Source organism: Geotrypetes seraphini, chromosome 6 (assembly GCF_902459505.1).
Source record: "Geotrypetes seraphini chromosome 6, aGeoSer1.1, whole genome shotgun sequence".
NCBI classification, from domain to species: Eukaryota; Metazoa; Chordata; class Amphibia; order Gymnophiona; family Dermophiidae; genus Geotrypetes; species Geotrypetes seraphini.
In genome coordinates, this window is record NC_047089.1 from 58,562,202 (window position 1) to 58,577,204 (window position 15,003).

The 15,003-nt window shown below is 40.1% G+C and overlaps 1 protein-coding gene across 1 annotated transcript in view; it reads right to left on the minus strand.

The window, feature by feature from the left end:
• Positions 1 to 254: 254 nt before the first annotated feature.
• Positions 255 to 15,003, minus strand: part of FOXO1 (forkhead box O1) — a 94,182-nt gene continuing 79,433 nt past the window's right edge. The window contains exons 2-3 of the mRNA XM_033949854.1: positions 9,840 to 11,195; positions 255 to 3,360 (exon numbers count right to left, since the gene is read on the minus strand). Of these exons, the coding sequence (XP_033805745.1) occupies positions 9,852 to 11,195 (1,344 nt within the window). The 3' untranslated portion in view covers positions 255 to 3,360; positions 9,840 to 9,851. The remainder of the gene's footprint in view (positions 3,361 to 9,839; positions 11,196 to 15,003) is intronic.

Genomic DNA, 15,003 nt, shown 5'->3' on the forward strand with positions numbered 1-15,003 from the left:
GAGCAGAGAGAGGGAAAAGATCTGGCACATGGATGAGAGGAGAGGAATAAAAAACTGAGAAGGAAGCAGAAAAATGGAAGAAAGTTAAATGTCAAAAGTTAATGCCAAAGATGAATGTAGGGTAGAAAGTGAAGGAGAGATAAACAGCAAATGGATATGAAGGTCCTGGAAACAGAATCAAGAGCACAAAAGAAGCAAGTGCAGCCAGAGATTTTGAAAAAAGAATTCAATAAAATTAAGTCACCAGACAACAATAGTAGGAAAAATTATTTTATTTTCAATTTAATATATCAGTTTTGAGAATTTACATCTATCTATATTTTGCACTGTTCAGAAACAAATTCATTTGTTTCTACTGTATTTCTCTGGTGGTTCACTACATGCAGAGTCTGGCATCTTAAGATTTTGTTTGTGTATATTAGGACTTTTAATTTGTGGCCTATATTTGCATAGGGTTTATCTGTACTCTGCATTGCGTGACCAAGTCCAGGTGTTCTAGTAAGAATGAATTTCAAGACATGCTATTGACATCATGGCTCCAAGTAGGAAGATATGCGTCAGCTCTACTTCAGTCCTTTTGGGCCTAAAATGGCCCTCACTTAAAAATTAGCAAAGACCACTGGATTAATACATATAAGCATATTTGATGCAAAATTTCTTCACTGTTTAAACTGCACTACGTAATCGGCAGTATTTGTAATTAAAGTACAGTAATGATCCTCACCATTTACTGCAAGACACAATTCTGTATCCTCTAACTGTGATTTAGGTACCAAGGCCATATTCTACAAATGGTGCCTCAAGTTAAGTTAGGCACCAGTAGGGAACCTACTGGAACCTAAGAGGTAAAAGCATTTTAAAAACAATTAAAATATTTTTTTTTAAAATGTAGGGTGCCTTCATCATGTCTACAAAAGCACATTATGCCTAATGCCACTATTGGCATGGCTACCGTAGGCACAATTCAAGTGAAAGGTTGGCACTGGAAATGTAGGCCTTTAAAACCCTGGCCTACATTTCCGGCGCCTACCTTTCATGAAGCTGCGATTCTAGAAACTGCACCATTGTGATTGACACATGATCAGTGGCTGTTTTTTAGGCAACCAACGATGGTGCCAATTTTAGAATCCGGTCCTAAATATCTAATACAAATAGTGTATACTAACAGTTAACAAGACACTGTGCTAGTAGATGTTCGATGCATCTATTACCACAAAAAATTAGCAGTTAGGCCCCATAATGGTGAAAATCTGAGGGACTGGTTTTCTACTACCGAATGTGTTTTGGGGATTTCATAAGGGTGGGCTCCAACAATCACATAATCAAAGTAATGTTTTAAAAAATTGCAAAAGGATGTGCATTATGTGATGCTTCTTGCTGTGCAATAGTGTTGTTACAAATCAAGAACTAGCAAAAGCTAACAGACTATCTAAAAAGACTGGTGCCCTTGCACAACTTTCTTTGCTTTATCTCTGGACATGTTTTGAAAGGAAAAGTGTCTATACCAGTGGTTCTCAAACCTGTCCTGGAGGATCACCAGCCAGTTGAGTTTTCAGGATATCCTAATGAATACAGACAGATGGAGGTGACAGACATGCAAATCTCTTTCATGCATAATCATTAGGGATATCCTGAAAACTCAAGTGACTTGTGGTCCTCGCAGGACAGATTTGAGAACCACTGGTCTGCACATTTGAATAAGCTTTAAATCAGACTGTTCAACAGACCTTTGTAAATGTGAGCTAAAAATATTGTAAGAATTTTTTTTCTCTTTTTGTTCTGATCCACAAAAAAACTTAGGAGACAGTGCTGACTATGCAAGTGCTTTAAGTTAAAAATTCAGGTCCACCAAATGGATTACCTTTGACTGGACAACTCAATGCCTAGTCAAAAATTATCTTTTTCGGAGGAGGAGAAGCAAGAGGGGTAAGGGATATTCTGAGGAATGGGGCCAAAAACTTATCAACAGAAGCAATACCATCCACTATCCAAATAAGTCTATCCATGTAAGGGGACCACACAAACAGCAGTCCTAACCTAAAAGGATAATCTGTTTTAGATTCACATATTCAACAGCTCTAAAAATCATTTGCTTATCTTGCTTATATGGTAGTCTGGCATCTGAATATCAGTCTCCTTCCCCATAAATAGCTGGTTAAAAACAAGTATTTTTAGAAAACAATGTCCTGCTTTTGGATCATAAACATTATGAAACCTCCAGGAAATAAATATAGTATGAAGCTTTATACACATATTTACCAATGAATCTTTAACACTTTGTGGTATTCATAGTTATGATAATCAGATGAAATGATGAAAAAGAATACATGGAAATGATTAAATATTTCAACAACATGAAATGTAAAACATCTACAGCTATACATTACTTTTCTGCCTAAAAATGACAGATATTTACTTAGTACTGAAAGTATCCTTATTAATTTTATTTCTGTAAGATTACTGATGAAAAAACCTCTCTGAATACCACCCTAGGGTGTACATACTGTACCAGTTAAGTATGTGTCTATAAAACTTGTACTTATCCAGTTTAAAATATAAATATAAAACAAACGATGCCCCTGATAGCTTGTGGTTCGAAGAGATATAAGAAATCTGTAGCAAAAGTAAAAACTATTTTTAAGGAAATAATTCCACTGAGATACTAAATTTATTAGAAAAGGTTATCTCAAATCCAGCAGTTTTCATTATGGTGAAGATCCAACACGCTTGTGTACTCATGTATATTTAGGAGAAAAAAAATCAGCTAGAATACCAAATGCTTTACAAGATGCTATGTAATCTATTTTGTTGTATTTTTTCACCAAAGTCTTACATCTGTTTCATTTACTAATGTTAAGAGACTACCTGATTTTCATAATCAAACAGATGTGATTGTATATCAAAGTAAGGCAGTTAGTTCAGCTGCAAATGAAGAGCAAGAGAATTCCGACTAAAATGTTTAGTCAATCACAGGTGGCATTAATGGAATTTCAGATGAGATCACAGTATTAAAAGAAGTGTATAAAACGTTAGGACCAAATGGCTATTTCTTTACAAAAATCCACATATATAGCTCACATATAAAACTTGAAAGCAGAGCATGATGCAAAATGTATTTTCTGTGAATGGTGTAGTAAGTTTGGCACTTATAGTAATAAAATTTCCAACAGTACATTTCTTATCTACAATGGCACACAACCTGCAAACATTCTATAAAGGAAAAAAAAATTCTGCCAAGTCCCATGAATAGCAAAAAGGATCAGTTTTTATTGAGAAAACTAGAGAAGGATGAAGGACATCTTTGGACTTCTTTTCTCAGTTCCTACGTCAGACTTCTCCTCATGTACATTTAACGGAAACCTAATGTAGCAAAATTAAAACAGAATAGCATAAAAAAATTAATTACTTCAAAAATGCCCACAACAAAATGTATCTACCAGTATATGCACATTTATCTCAAGCACATCCATTGTGGATATATCAAAAATTCAACTAGCTGAAGGGTCCTATAATATAAGTTTGAGAACCACTGTGCTAGTTCACTTTTTGTACATCTTTTGCCAGTCTGAACCAAATAAAAGTATACAATTAGGGGAAAATTCTATACATGGTGCCTATATTAGGCGATGCTGAGCAATCTACTCAGAGATACCTAGCAAAGTCTAACTAAAATTCATGCAGAACTTAATTTTGTTTTTAATGGGTTAAATGGCATGGTAAATGACCACACCATTAAAAACATTTCTTTTAGTTGATAATTTAGGTTGCAATATGGATATCCATGCGATGTCTAGTGACACCTAAGTTGAAGCACCCTCTGGTGCCTACCTGAAAAGTAGGCATGGTTAGGGGTGGAGAACAGGCATGGTATGCAGGCATCTGAGGTAGGTGCTGGTGAATTAGGCCAGGTTTTACCGGTGCCTACCTCTAAGATGCCTAGCAATGCCTTAGTTCACTTAGGCACCGCTAGGCGTAATTCTATAAATGGCACGGTATGGTTGTTGACAACCGCATGGAGTGGCACCTACAAGTTAGGTGACGTTTATAGAATCAGACACTTACTGGCTAAGCAGACCAATGCCAGCTTCTGCTACTTCTCCCTCATTCATAGGTCTCCAACAATACTGTATCTGTACACGAAAACATCTTTTTTTTTTTTTTAAATGCTTGATGCAAGCCAGAATGCAAGCATGTTGGCAGCATAGGGAATTGCTGAGATCCGTCTACTGGTGCTGCCTGATTCAGTAAAAAAAATTTTGATTCGATTTAGTCTATTGAATCGATTTTTCGATTCGATTTTCTTGCCCAATTGAGTGTTTTTTTCAAACATCCTGGTGAGTATATTTTATAGCCTCTTCACCCCCTTTGCCCTCTCCTACCCACACTGGCGCTGTGGTGTAAACAAAATAAACAAACAAAAAAAGACTCTTCCTCTCTCTCTGTTAAATCCTAGCTCACGTTCGCAGTCTAACATCACATTTCAAATCTGACATTGTAATCACAAAACAGAAAATAAAATTATTCTTTCTACCTTTTGTTGTGTGGTCATTTTTCAAATCATGTTGATCTCAGGCTCTGGTTGTCTTCTGATAACTCGCTTGCCAGGGTCTCCTGCCCATTTGTCGTTTTCTTCTTTCTCCGTGCTAACTATCCTTCTTCCATCTCTGTCCTCCCCTTCTATTTCCCTCCCCTCCCCAGGAGGTCTTGCATCTTTCCTTTTTTTGTCTCCATCTCCGCAGCTGCTGCGATGAACCCCATCATCCCCAGATCCACCATCTCTCCTTTTCTCAACTACCCTTTCATCCAGCATCTCTCCCTCCTTCCCCACTACCCCAGGGTCTACCAGCTCTCCCTTTCTCTTCCCAACCACCCTCCTATCCAGTATCTATATCCCCCACTCACCCTCCACACCATCCCTTGTGTCCAACTTCTCTCCTTTTCTGTTCCTTCCCTCCCTAAATCCCATTGTCTACCATCTCTCTCCCTTCTCCTTTGTTTATAGACCCATTATTTCTTTTACCCCCCCCAGTCCGGTTTATGCATGTCTTTCTGAACCCCCTTCCCTCCCTCCGTGTACTTCTACACCAGGGCCCCCTCCCCCAAAGGCCTGGCCTCCATAAAGGCCTGCATGTTCCCCCCTAAAGGCCTGCTCCCCCCGAAGGCCTGCATGTTCTCCCCTTCTTTGCAGCATCCTCTGGCTTCCCCCCTGGCCTCCTGCTCTTACCTTCAGATAATACGGCAGCCTGCAGAAAGGATCGCCGGTGCTGTAGCGATCCTTGCAGGCTGCCATCGGCCTCCGTAGCATATTCCCTCTGCCGCTGTCCCATCCCTCCTCTGACATCAGGGGCAGGATCGCGGCAGAGGAAACGTGCTGCTGAGGACAATGGCAGCCTGTAAGGATCTCCACAGCATCAGCGAACCTCTCTGCAGGCTGCTATATTATCTGAAGGTAAGAGCGGGAGGCCAGGGAGAAGTCAGAGGATGCTGGAAAGAGTGCCTAAGCATTTCCCAACTGATCCTCGCCCCTAAAGCAGGAGCCAGAAGGCAATCGAGGGAACGGCGGTTACCTAGAGGCATGTAGTTCATGGGAAAAATGCTCACTGGTCAGCCATGTTCTGTCTCCGCTCCAAACTAATCTGGCAAGGTCACTAAATCGGGAGGCCGACTTTTTTTTTATAAAAGGAATCGATTCCAATTGATTCACCCAAAGCAGAGATAGTGTGTTTATTTCCTTTCAGATTTCTTCTGCTTTAGCCCTCAACCCATGCTTCCAATATCATGAATCTGAGGGTATGCCCCTGGATGCTGAATACAATTCAAGGTTTTTTTTAAATCTACAAGTACTTTAAAAAAATGAAGCTCTATTGACTAGTGATTGATTATTGCTTACACAATGAAGACCTATCACCCCCAATTACACACCTTATATTGATTAAGATCAATGCTTTTTCCATGTGATTTTTGTTCTGTGGTTCAAGCATTGATATTGACTAGATTGGACTATTGTAATATGCTTTACCTACGTTTGAAAAAGCTGAAATATAAGGCATTGAAACAACTAATGAACTCTGCTTCAAGGTTAATTGCTAGTAGACCAAAGATAGCACATATTACTCCTGTGTTAAAACAACTATACTGGCTTCCAGTTCAGCAACAAATTTATTACCAAGTACTTTCAACTGTGCACCAGATTTTATATTGGTCCTTCCCTTTGTTGTGTTTTTGAAGTCTTTGGAAAATCTACCAACTAAGTAGAAAGTTGAGATTTGAGGGAGGGATGAAACTGATTTCTGAGAAAGAAGATGGAGTTCATTATGTAAGATTGAGAGCGTCTATGTTTTCTATAGTTGGGGTAAAGCTTTGGAACTCTCTCCCTGGAACGTTGAAGTTTTGAATTGATCATTTGAACTTTAAGAAAATGTTGAACACACAATTATTTGTGAATGCTTTCATGTGACAAGTGGTGGGACAACATTGATTTAGTTACAGCTATCTTGTAATATTAAGATTGTGAAAGACACAAAGGAAGAACTATGATTCTGATATAGTAATTTTGGATAATATCATATTACTGCGAAATGTATAGTCTTAGTGTTATGACTATACCATGAGCTATATGACTATGTGAGAGAAAAAGTAGCAGAAGAACCTGACTTTGTGATTGCAATATTATACTATTTTAGTACTGTGAAATTTTAAATCCTGCTATAATAGTTGTAATCTGTGTTATATGCTGTCTGTTTTAATATTATGTATGTTTTTATGGAGCGGTTTATAAATTATAAAAATAAATAAATAAATATTAGATGTTCCATCTTTTTGTACAAAGAACCTATATGAATTGCCAAATGAGAAATGCACAAACCTGAGAGAAAGCATGTGGAGGGATATAATAAAAAAAAACCATCTAAGTCCCCTTTTGGCCTAAGGCCTTAAATTTGAAAGAAGAAGCAGGGAAAATGTCCATAATCAAAAAAAAGTCCAAATGGAGGTATTTTTTGATAAAGGCCTGCCTCTACATTCAGCTGTTTAAACGCCCAGACCATCACTACGTCTACACTTATACCCCCACGACGTCTACACTTATACCCCATAATGAACCAAAAAACCGTCTAAGCCCCAAACGTCCAACACAAGGGCTTTTAGGCAAAGGAAGAGCCAGTCCTTCGCCTAAAAGCTGGATTCTGTAACCGGTGTCTGTCAAAAACAACACCAGTTACAGAATCCACACCAAACCCCCCCCTCCCCACGACATCGGGGCAGGAGGGAAACCAAGCCCTCCTGCCCCGCGGCACTGACTCCCCCCCCCCCCCGATTATGTTCGGGGCAAGATGGAGCCCAAGCCCTCTTGTCCCGCAACACCCCGACGTTCCCCGATGACATCGGGGCAAGAGGGAGCCCAAGCCCTCTTGCCCTGCGGCATCCCGACGTTCCCTGACGACATCGGGGCAAGAGGGAGCCCAAGCCCTCTTGCCCCGGGCATCCGCGGCACTCCCCAATTACGATCAGGCCAGGAGGGAGCCCAAGCCCTCCTGGCCTCTCTCCCCCCACCCTCCTACATGATCGGGCAGGAGGGAGCCCAACCCGTCCTGCCCAGGCAGACCCCCTACCCCCCACTACAATATGGGCAGGAGGGATCCCAGGCCCTCCTGCCCTCGACACAACCCCCCCAACGACCGCCCCCCAAACCCCCGATCGCCCCCCCTGCCGAACCGCAACCCCCTGCTGACCCGACGACCCCCCATCCCCAATCCCACCCCCCATACCTGTAAAATGTTGGCTGGATGTATGGGTGTCAAACCCGCCCGTCCGGCAGGCCAGCCAGCTGCAGAATGGGGCCGGATTGGCTCAGGCGTCTGAAACCCTGCCCACAGGTGGGGCCAAAGGCGCCTGGGCCAACCAGAATAGGCCCGGGAGTCTTAGGCCACTCCTTGGGCTCCCTCTTGCCCCGAACATAATCGAGGGGGGCGGGTCGATGCTTGGGCTTGGGCTCCCTCTTGCCCCGATATTGTGTGTGTGTGTGTGGGGGGGTGATGTATCGTGGCAGGAGAGATGCCTCATCTCCCCTACCGCGATGCCATCACTCCTCTACCCGAACTTTGGAGGAAAGACGGGAGAGGGGCGATATGATAGAGATGTTTAAATAGCTACATGGTGTGCATTCATAAGAAAATATTTCATGATTCCAGCATCATTTCAGCTTCTAGTCCAAGCACTAGTCGTAAGCATTCTTGACTACTGCATCATTATATACTTAGCAGGTTTACGCAAACACTTCCGAAGACTGAGCGTCACCCAAAACACCACAGTCAGACTAATCTACAATCTAAGAAAATGTTATCATGTAACCTTATTCTATCAGAAACAGCACTGGCTGACAATAGAGGGACCAGTGCTCTTCAAATTTGGCTGTTCCCTCTATAAAGCACTACATGGCTTACTGCCCAATTACTTTACCAATCAATTCATCTTCACTGAAACAGGCCGATCTACTCGTCAATGATCATTTTTTACCTTCCCCTCAATTAAAGGATGCATTCAAAAAAGATTAATCAACAGACTCTTATTTTACCAAGCCGCCTCCAGATACCTAGAATTAAACTAACTGTTCAAAGCATCAACTACCTACATGCACTTCATAAAGATCCTATAAAACACACCTATTGCCCAAATTCAGCAGCCCTTCTTAACGAGACTTTAAAGATGCAACCCCGCCTATCAACTATAGACCTATTCTACCTCCTCCCCCACTCCAGTTGTTAACCTTTGTAATTATGCTAACTGGAGTTCTTACCTGTGTTGTAGTCCTTTGACTGATCAACTTTACCTCTTCTGTAAACCTCTTTATGTTGTAGCTCGCTGACTTTGGTCAGTTTTACTTCTTTTGTAAACCGCATAGAACTGAAAGACTTATGCAATATAAAACTAAAAACTATGGGCTCCTTTGACAAAGGTGCACTAGCGTTTTTAGCGCATGCACCGGATTAGCGCATGCTATAGCATGCCCTAGCCAAAAAACTCAAGAGGATGCAGTAGGGGCTAGTGCGTGCTATTCCGCGCATTAAGGCACCTTTGTAAAAGGAGCCCTATGTGTTATGTCATGTCACGTGTTGTCATGTCATGTGTTATGTGTTCTCATTACTTAAGTACCAAAGTCAAACTATGAATTAAATAATTAAAAGCGTATTGTAAACTATGTAAAGTGCTCAGTGTCGGTATCTCCTGCATTGGAGCCGCATGAAGATTTAATTAGGGACCATCACTGCACCTCATTCATCCCTTCATCTGCCATTCCCATAGAGTAAATATAAGATTATTAACAACATAATCCTACTGTGTTATGTGTTGCCATGCTATGCCATATATCTTGCAGTAAAGTGAAAAAAGAAAAACCTGGGTTAAGTAAAATAAAGCATGATATTTTGCCATTTAAAGAATTACTCAGTAAACTTGTGTAAACATGTGATAGTAATTATCCCTCTCCCCTTGTTTAGGATTTAAAGCTATTAATAATAAACATGCATAAGAAATTTTCATATCCTGGGCTTCCAATATATGTAAATTTGTACCCTGCATAGTCATATCCCTGTAAACTTGAATAACTGACTGGAGTCATTAAAATAGATCTGGGAAACTCTGAAGTAAAAACCACTCATTTTTAGAAACACTGAAATATCTCTAAAATCTAGTTATTTTCAAAGACACTTGGATTTTATCATCGCATCCATTATGCTCTCTTTAAATTTAGTATTAAAGACATGGCAACTTGGTTTTATAAATTTAATTTTATAGATTCATTTCATGAATTTTAAGATTATTTTCCCCAAAAGTTAACTTACCTGTTCAATAGTCTAGCCTGATACCCAGCTATGTGTGGTTGTCTTTACATTATGAGAAAAACTTTGGTTAGGCAACACACTATCAAAGTTAAAATCTGTTTCTCCATCCATAAGATCATTATGGATAATTGACTCCATGTCACATTCCAAACACTCAATTAACATGTCATCTAAGTCACTGGGAAGTTTCTCCTGATGAAGAGATCCCATTCTTCCATAGCCATTGCAGCTGTTAAGAGCAGAGTATGGGTTCATGGTACTCATCTGAATGGGCTGAATCATAGGCACTTGTAATGAAGCTTTAACTGTAGACAAGCGACTTAAACCTGAACTGTGTGCCATCGTGTTCACTGTGTGCGATAAGGCATGACCATTAACTGCAGAAGTCTGCTGGGGATGTGCATGGTGTGGGTGAACATTTGGGCTTATTTTGTTGCGAGATGGTTGGCTCCCGTATGATGATGACATAACTGAATTTGTTACCATCAGAACGTTTTGACTCAACACTCTATTAGGTTGAGAAACAGCAGCGTCCACTTGTGCAAGAATATCATTGTTTGGAGGAGAATCTGAGGTAAGTAGCTCTTTAAGGAGCCCTGCTGGACAATTATATTGGTTAATAACTCCATAACTTGATTTAGTATCTTGAAGCGTTTGCATAGACAACTGGGGGGACAAAGAGTTCAAACTGGCTTGACCATAGCTAAATTTCCTGTAATCTGGGTTTGGTGATCCCATACTTGTGTTTGGTGATGTGTATGAAGAATATCCTGCTGGTTTCTGCATCATTGAGACTGGTGATGACTGAGTTGATACAGTCAGAGATGTGTTTGGTGACAAAAGGTTGAGATTATCCAAAAGATTTTCCATGTTTTCAGAATTACTCATCTCAGATAGACTAGGCAAAGTGGATGCCATTTTTGAAGCCGATGAAGAATATACTAGAGAATGTACATCCCCATCACCCAAATCATCTTGCTCTGGCATGATTGGGGAAAGTCTTCCACTAATTGTACTAGCATTGGAGCTAGTTCTAGGTCGAATTGTGCTCCATGTATCAAAGTCATCATTGCTGTGAGAGCTGGGGCTTCCAGGCCACTTTGAAAACTGTGATCCAGGGCTGTCACCATTACCCTCTTGACTTGCTTGAAGAGCTGCTTTTTTCTTGGCAGCTCTGCCCCTACTCTTAGCAAACTTGCTGCTGTTGTTGTTGTCCATTGATGCAGCTCTTCTTCGAGGAGACTTGCCACTTTTCCCTCCCTCAGGATTTAACATCCACCAAGAGCTTTTCCCAGTTCCTTCATTCTGTACTCTTATAAACTTGCTATGCAGTGATAAATTATGACGAATTGAATTCTACAAAATGAAAAAAACAGAAAAATAGTCATTCTTAATTTCAAACATTTTACAGTATATTATTTGCAAAAATACATTCTATATAATGCTTATATTATGAAACACAGAAATTGTTACTGCTAGATAAAATGATTGGGAAGAAATGGTGGTTTAGAAATTACAAAGCAAGGAGGGCCAATATTCCAGCCTGCATCAAACTATGGATTTCAATCACTCATATAGGAGGTAATTTTACAGTCATTTTCACATAAATGATCTCATAAACTACCAACTAGCATCGAAGTACTTGCAATGATATGATGGTAAATATTTTGCTGGTGGGCATGTACAAGGGTGACGTACGGGCAGAGAATGGGCAGAATTTGCAAGTACATGCATAGAGTAATATGTTTTATAACCTAGGCATGTAGTTGATTATTCTAGGCTTACATTTTCTAAAGACATATTAACACTATTTTATAAAGACACAAGCACCTAAGTTGGTGACTATTTGCTTTTTTTAAGTTTGAGGCTTTTGCAAATGAGTTCCAGCAGCTGGTAATGGAACCCATAAGAGATTGGGCCATACTGGACCAGATATTCACAAATGGGGGACATAAGAACATAAGAATTGCCATACTGAGACAGACTGAAGGTCCATCAAGCTCAGTATCCTGTTTCTAACAGTGGCCAATCCAGATTCCAAGTACCTAGCTAGATCCCAAATAGTAAAACAGATTTTATGTTGCTTATCCTAGGAATAAGCAGTGGATTTATTTATTTCAATTTTTAGCCCGTCCTCCCTGAAGCTCAGAACGGGTTACATCAGGACATTCATACTGCAGACATTAACCAAAAGCCAGGACATGACAGGTCTTAGGGAAGAGGGTACGATGGGGAAAATTGTTGAAATTTCACAGAGACTAAAGTCTCCTTTTACTAAGGTGTGCTAGCGTTTTTAACGCGTGCTGAAGATTAGCGCATGCAAACCCCGTGCTACATGGAAAATACTAATGCAAGCTCTATGGAGGCATTAGCGTCTAGCGCACGTGCTAAAACTACTAGCGCACCTTAGTAAAAGGAGCCCTAAGTTAGAGGTTGGTCATAAAATACAAAGGCAGGTTACAGAAAAGGGGGGTAGTGTGTCAGAGTCTGTTTGGATGAAAAGAATGATCATTGCTACTTTTTGTAGATCAGCTGAAAGTATTGTCTTCACTGCTCTTTGAAGAGTATGGTCTTCACTGCTCTCCGGAATGTCATCAGTGAATTCTGGGATCTTATCTGATTAGGTAACTGGTTCCAGAGCTGGGGGATGAAATGACTGTATGAGCATTTCCGGGCCGTTTCCATCTGGAGGGATTTTCTATGGGGGACGCACAGTCATCTTTCCGCGGTTGAGCGTAGGGGGCCATCTCAATAATGGCCTATGGACTTCTCTTTTAGGAAATTATCCAAGCCTTTTTTAAACCCCACTAAGCTAACTGATTTCACCACATCCTCCGGCAACAAATTCCAGAGTTTAATTACACGTTGTATGAAGAAATATTTTCTCTAGTTTGTTTTAAATCTACTAAGCAGTAGCTTCATAGTTCTAGTATTTTTGGAAAGAGTGAACAAGCGATTCATATTTACCTTTTCCACTCCACTCAGTATTTTATAGACCTTTCAGTATTTTATAGACCTCTACCATATCTCCCCTCCACTTTAGCCTCTCCTCATAGGGAAGTCATCCCAAACCAAATCATTTCCGTTGCCCTTCTCTGTACCTTTTCTAATTCTGCTATATTTTTTTTGAGTTAGGGTGATCAGAATTTAACACAGAATTCAAGTTGTGCTTGTACCACAAAACGATACAAGGGCATCATAACCTATGGACAGTGTTTCTGATTTTACATTAGGAGATTGTTGGCATCTAGTGATCATCAAACAGTGTGGTTCAAAATTAAGGTATGTGTTGAGAGGGTTTGTTCAAAACTGAAAAAGTATCATACTTTAAAAAAAAACCCTACTGATGTACCATGCACAAAAGACTACTAACATCATAAATATTAGTCATAAGAACATAAAAATTGCCCCCAGTCATCAAAATGAAAAGAATATTGTTCCCCATATGCACCCCCTCCCCATGAACTCCGTTCATCAGGTAAGTCCTTCTTATCTGTACCCTTCTCCTTCACTGGGAACTCTTAGACTCTGTCCCTTCTTTCTTGCTATGCCGTATACCTGTAACAAGCTTCTAGAGTCAATACACCATGTTCTATCTCTAGCAGTATTCAAATCCAAGCTAAAAGCTCACTTTTTTGAAGCTGCTTTTAACTCTTAACTCCCAATCACTGTCAGAAACCTAAATCCATTGTATTATTCCTTCTGCCAGAAACTCCCCAACATTGAAATGTCCCATCTGTCTGTCCAAATTAAGACTGCAAGTTCTTTTGAGCATGGTCCGTCTATTGAATGTTAAATGTACAGCGCTGAGTACGCCTTTCAGCGCTATAGAAATGATAAGTAGTAATAGTAGTAGTAGTATGGCGAACAACTGAAGTCATATTGAGTAAAAGCTGTTTCTTAGCTTTGCCAACAATTGAAAAAAAAAAAAAATATCCTAAGAGGAGACGGTCTACAGGCCTTGTTACATAAATTCCTGTTTTTCACAAAGCAATTTATTGAAAAAATTATGATTTTTTTTTTAAGCTGGAACTAAGTGTTGAAAAATACAACTATTGAAAATGTGCACTGATAATGTTTTCTCTATAAATCTTTGCCAGATAGAAACCTGACCTAATAAAAATATAATTTCAGCAATGGAACTTGGAAGTAGTACACATGTCGTTGACAAGCTTTAGAAACATTCATTTTAAGCTGCCAACCAGCACATCATCCATACATATCTCTTACCAAAATATTTATTTTCTGTACTGTATGAAAGTTATTAGACCAGCTTTATGCATAAAAATGATTCATACTAAAATCCCTAAACAAGTGGAGAAAGCATGCAGAACATGGCTCAGTTCATGGCATTCTTTTTAAGTGCACGTGTGTTTTTAATCTGCTCACTGTGACAACTGTTGGTTTAAACATGTTATCACACTTGGTTTCATTTTATTCTTTCCAAAACAAAGGAATATTTGGGGACCACTCTCTTCATATCATCTTACCCCTTCCTATCTAAAGGTCAGAGAGACAGCACACACAAACACAAGGATTTTACATTTTTACACCATGTCTTTGTCCCAGGTCAACAGGTACTGAATGGAAGTATACACAAATTGTAGCAAACCACAAAGTTGAGTCTCCAGTAGTCATCTTACATACCCTGTTTCCCCGAATATATGACACTGTCTTATATTTTTAAAAACTCCAAAATATGCACAAGGTCTTATTTTCAGGGGGATGTCTTATTTTTCCATGAAGAAGAATACAGTATACATTTATTGCTGAAAAAAAGACATTTATTACCTGTATATGGTACAGGTCATCACAAACCAGAAAAGCTGTATCACAAACCAGAAAAAACTGTATCACAAACCAGAAAAACATTTAAGGCCCTGATTCTCCAAAAGTGCGTCCCGATTTTAGGCAGCTGTAGACGTCCTACAGCTGTCTAATCAGCCAATCGGGATGCACGTTTTTTAAAAAAAAAATGCTCCCCAGGCAGGCCGCCCGGGAGAGGCGTCCTATACTAAACGCCGATTCTGTAACCGGCGTCTTTAGAGAATCGGGTTAAATTAGACGCGGCCGCTATACTTATGGCAGCAAGGGATCTCTCTGCTGCAATATGTATAGCGGCCGCGGTTGTTGCGGCCGCCTGTCCCATCACCGACAGGAGAAT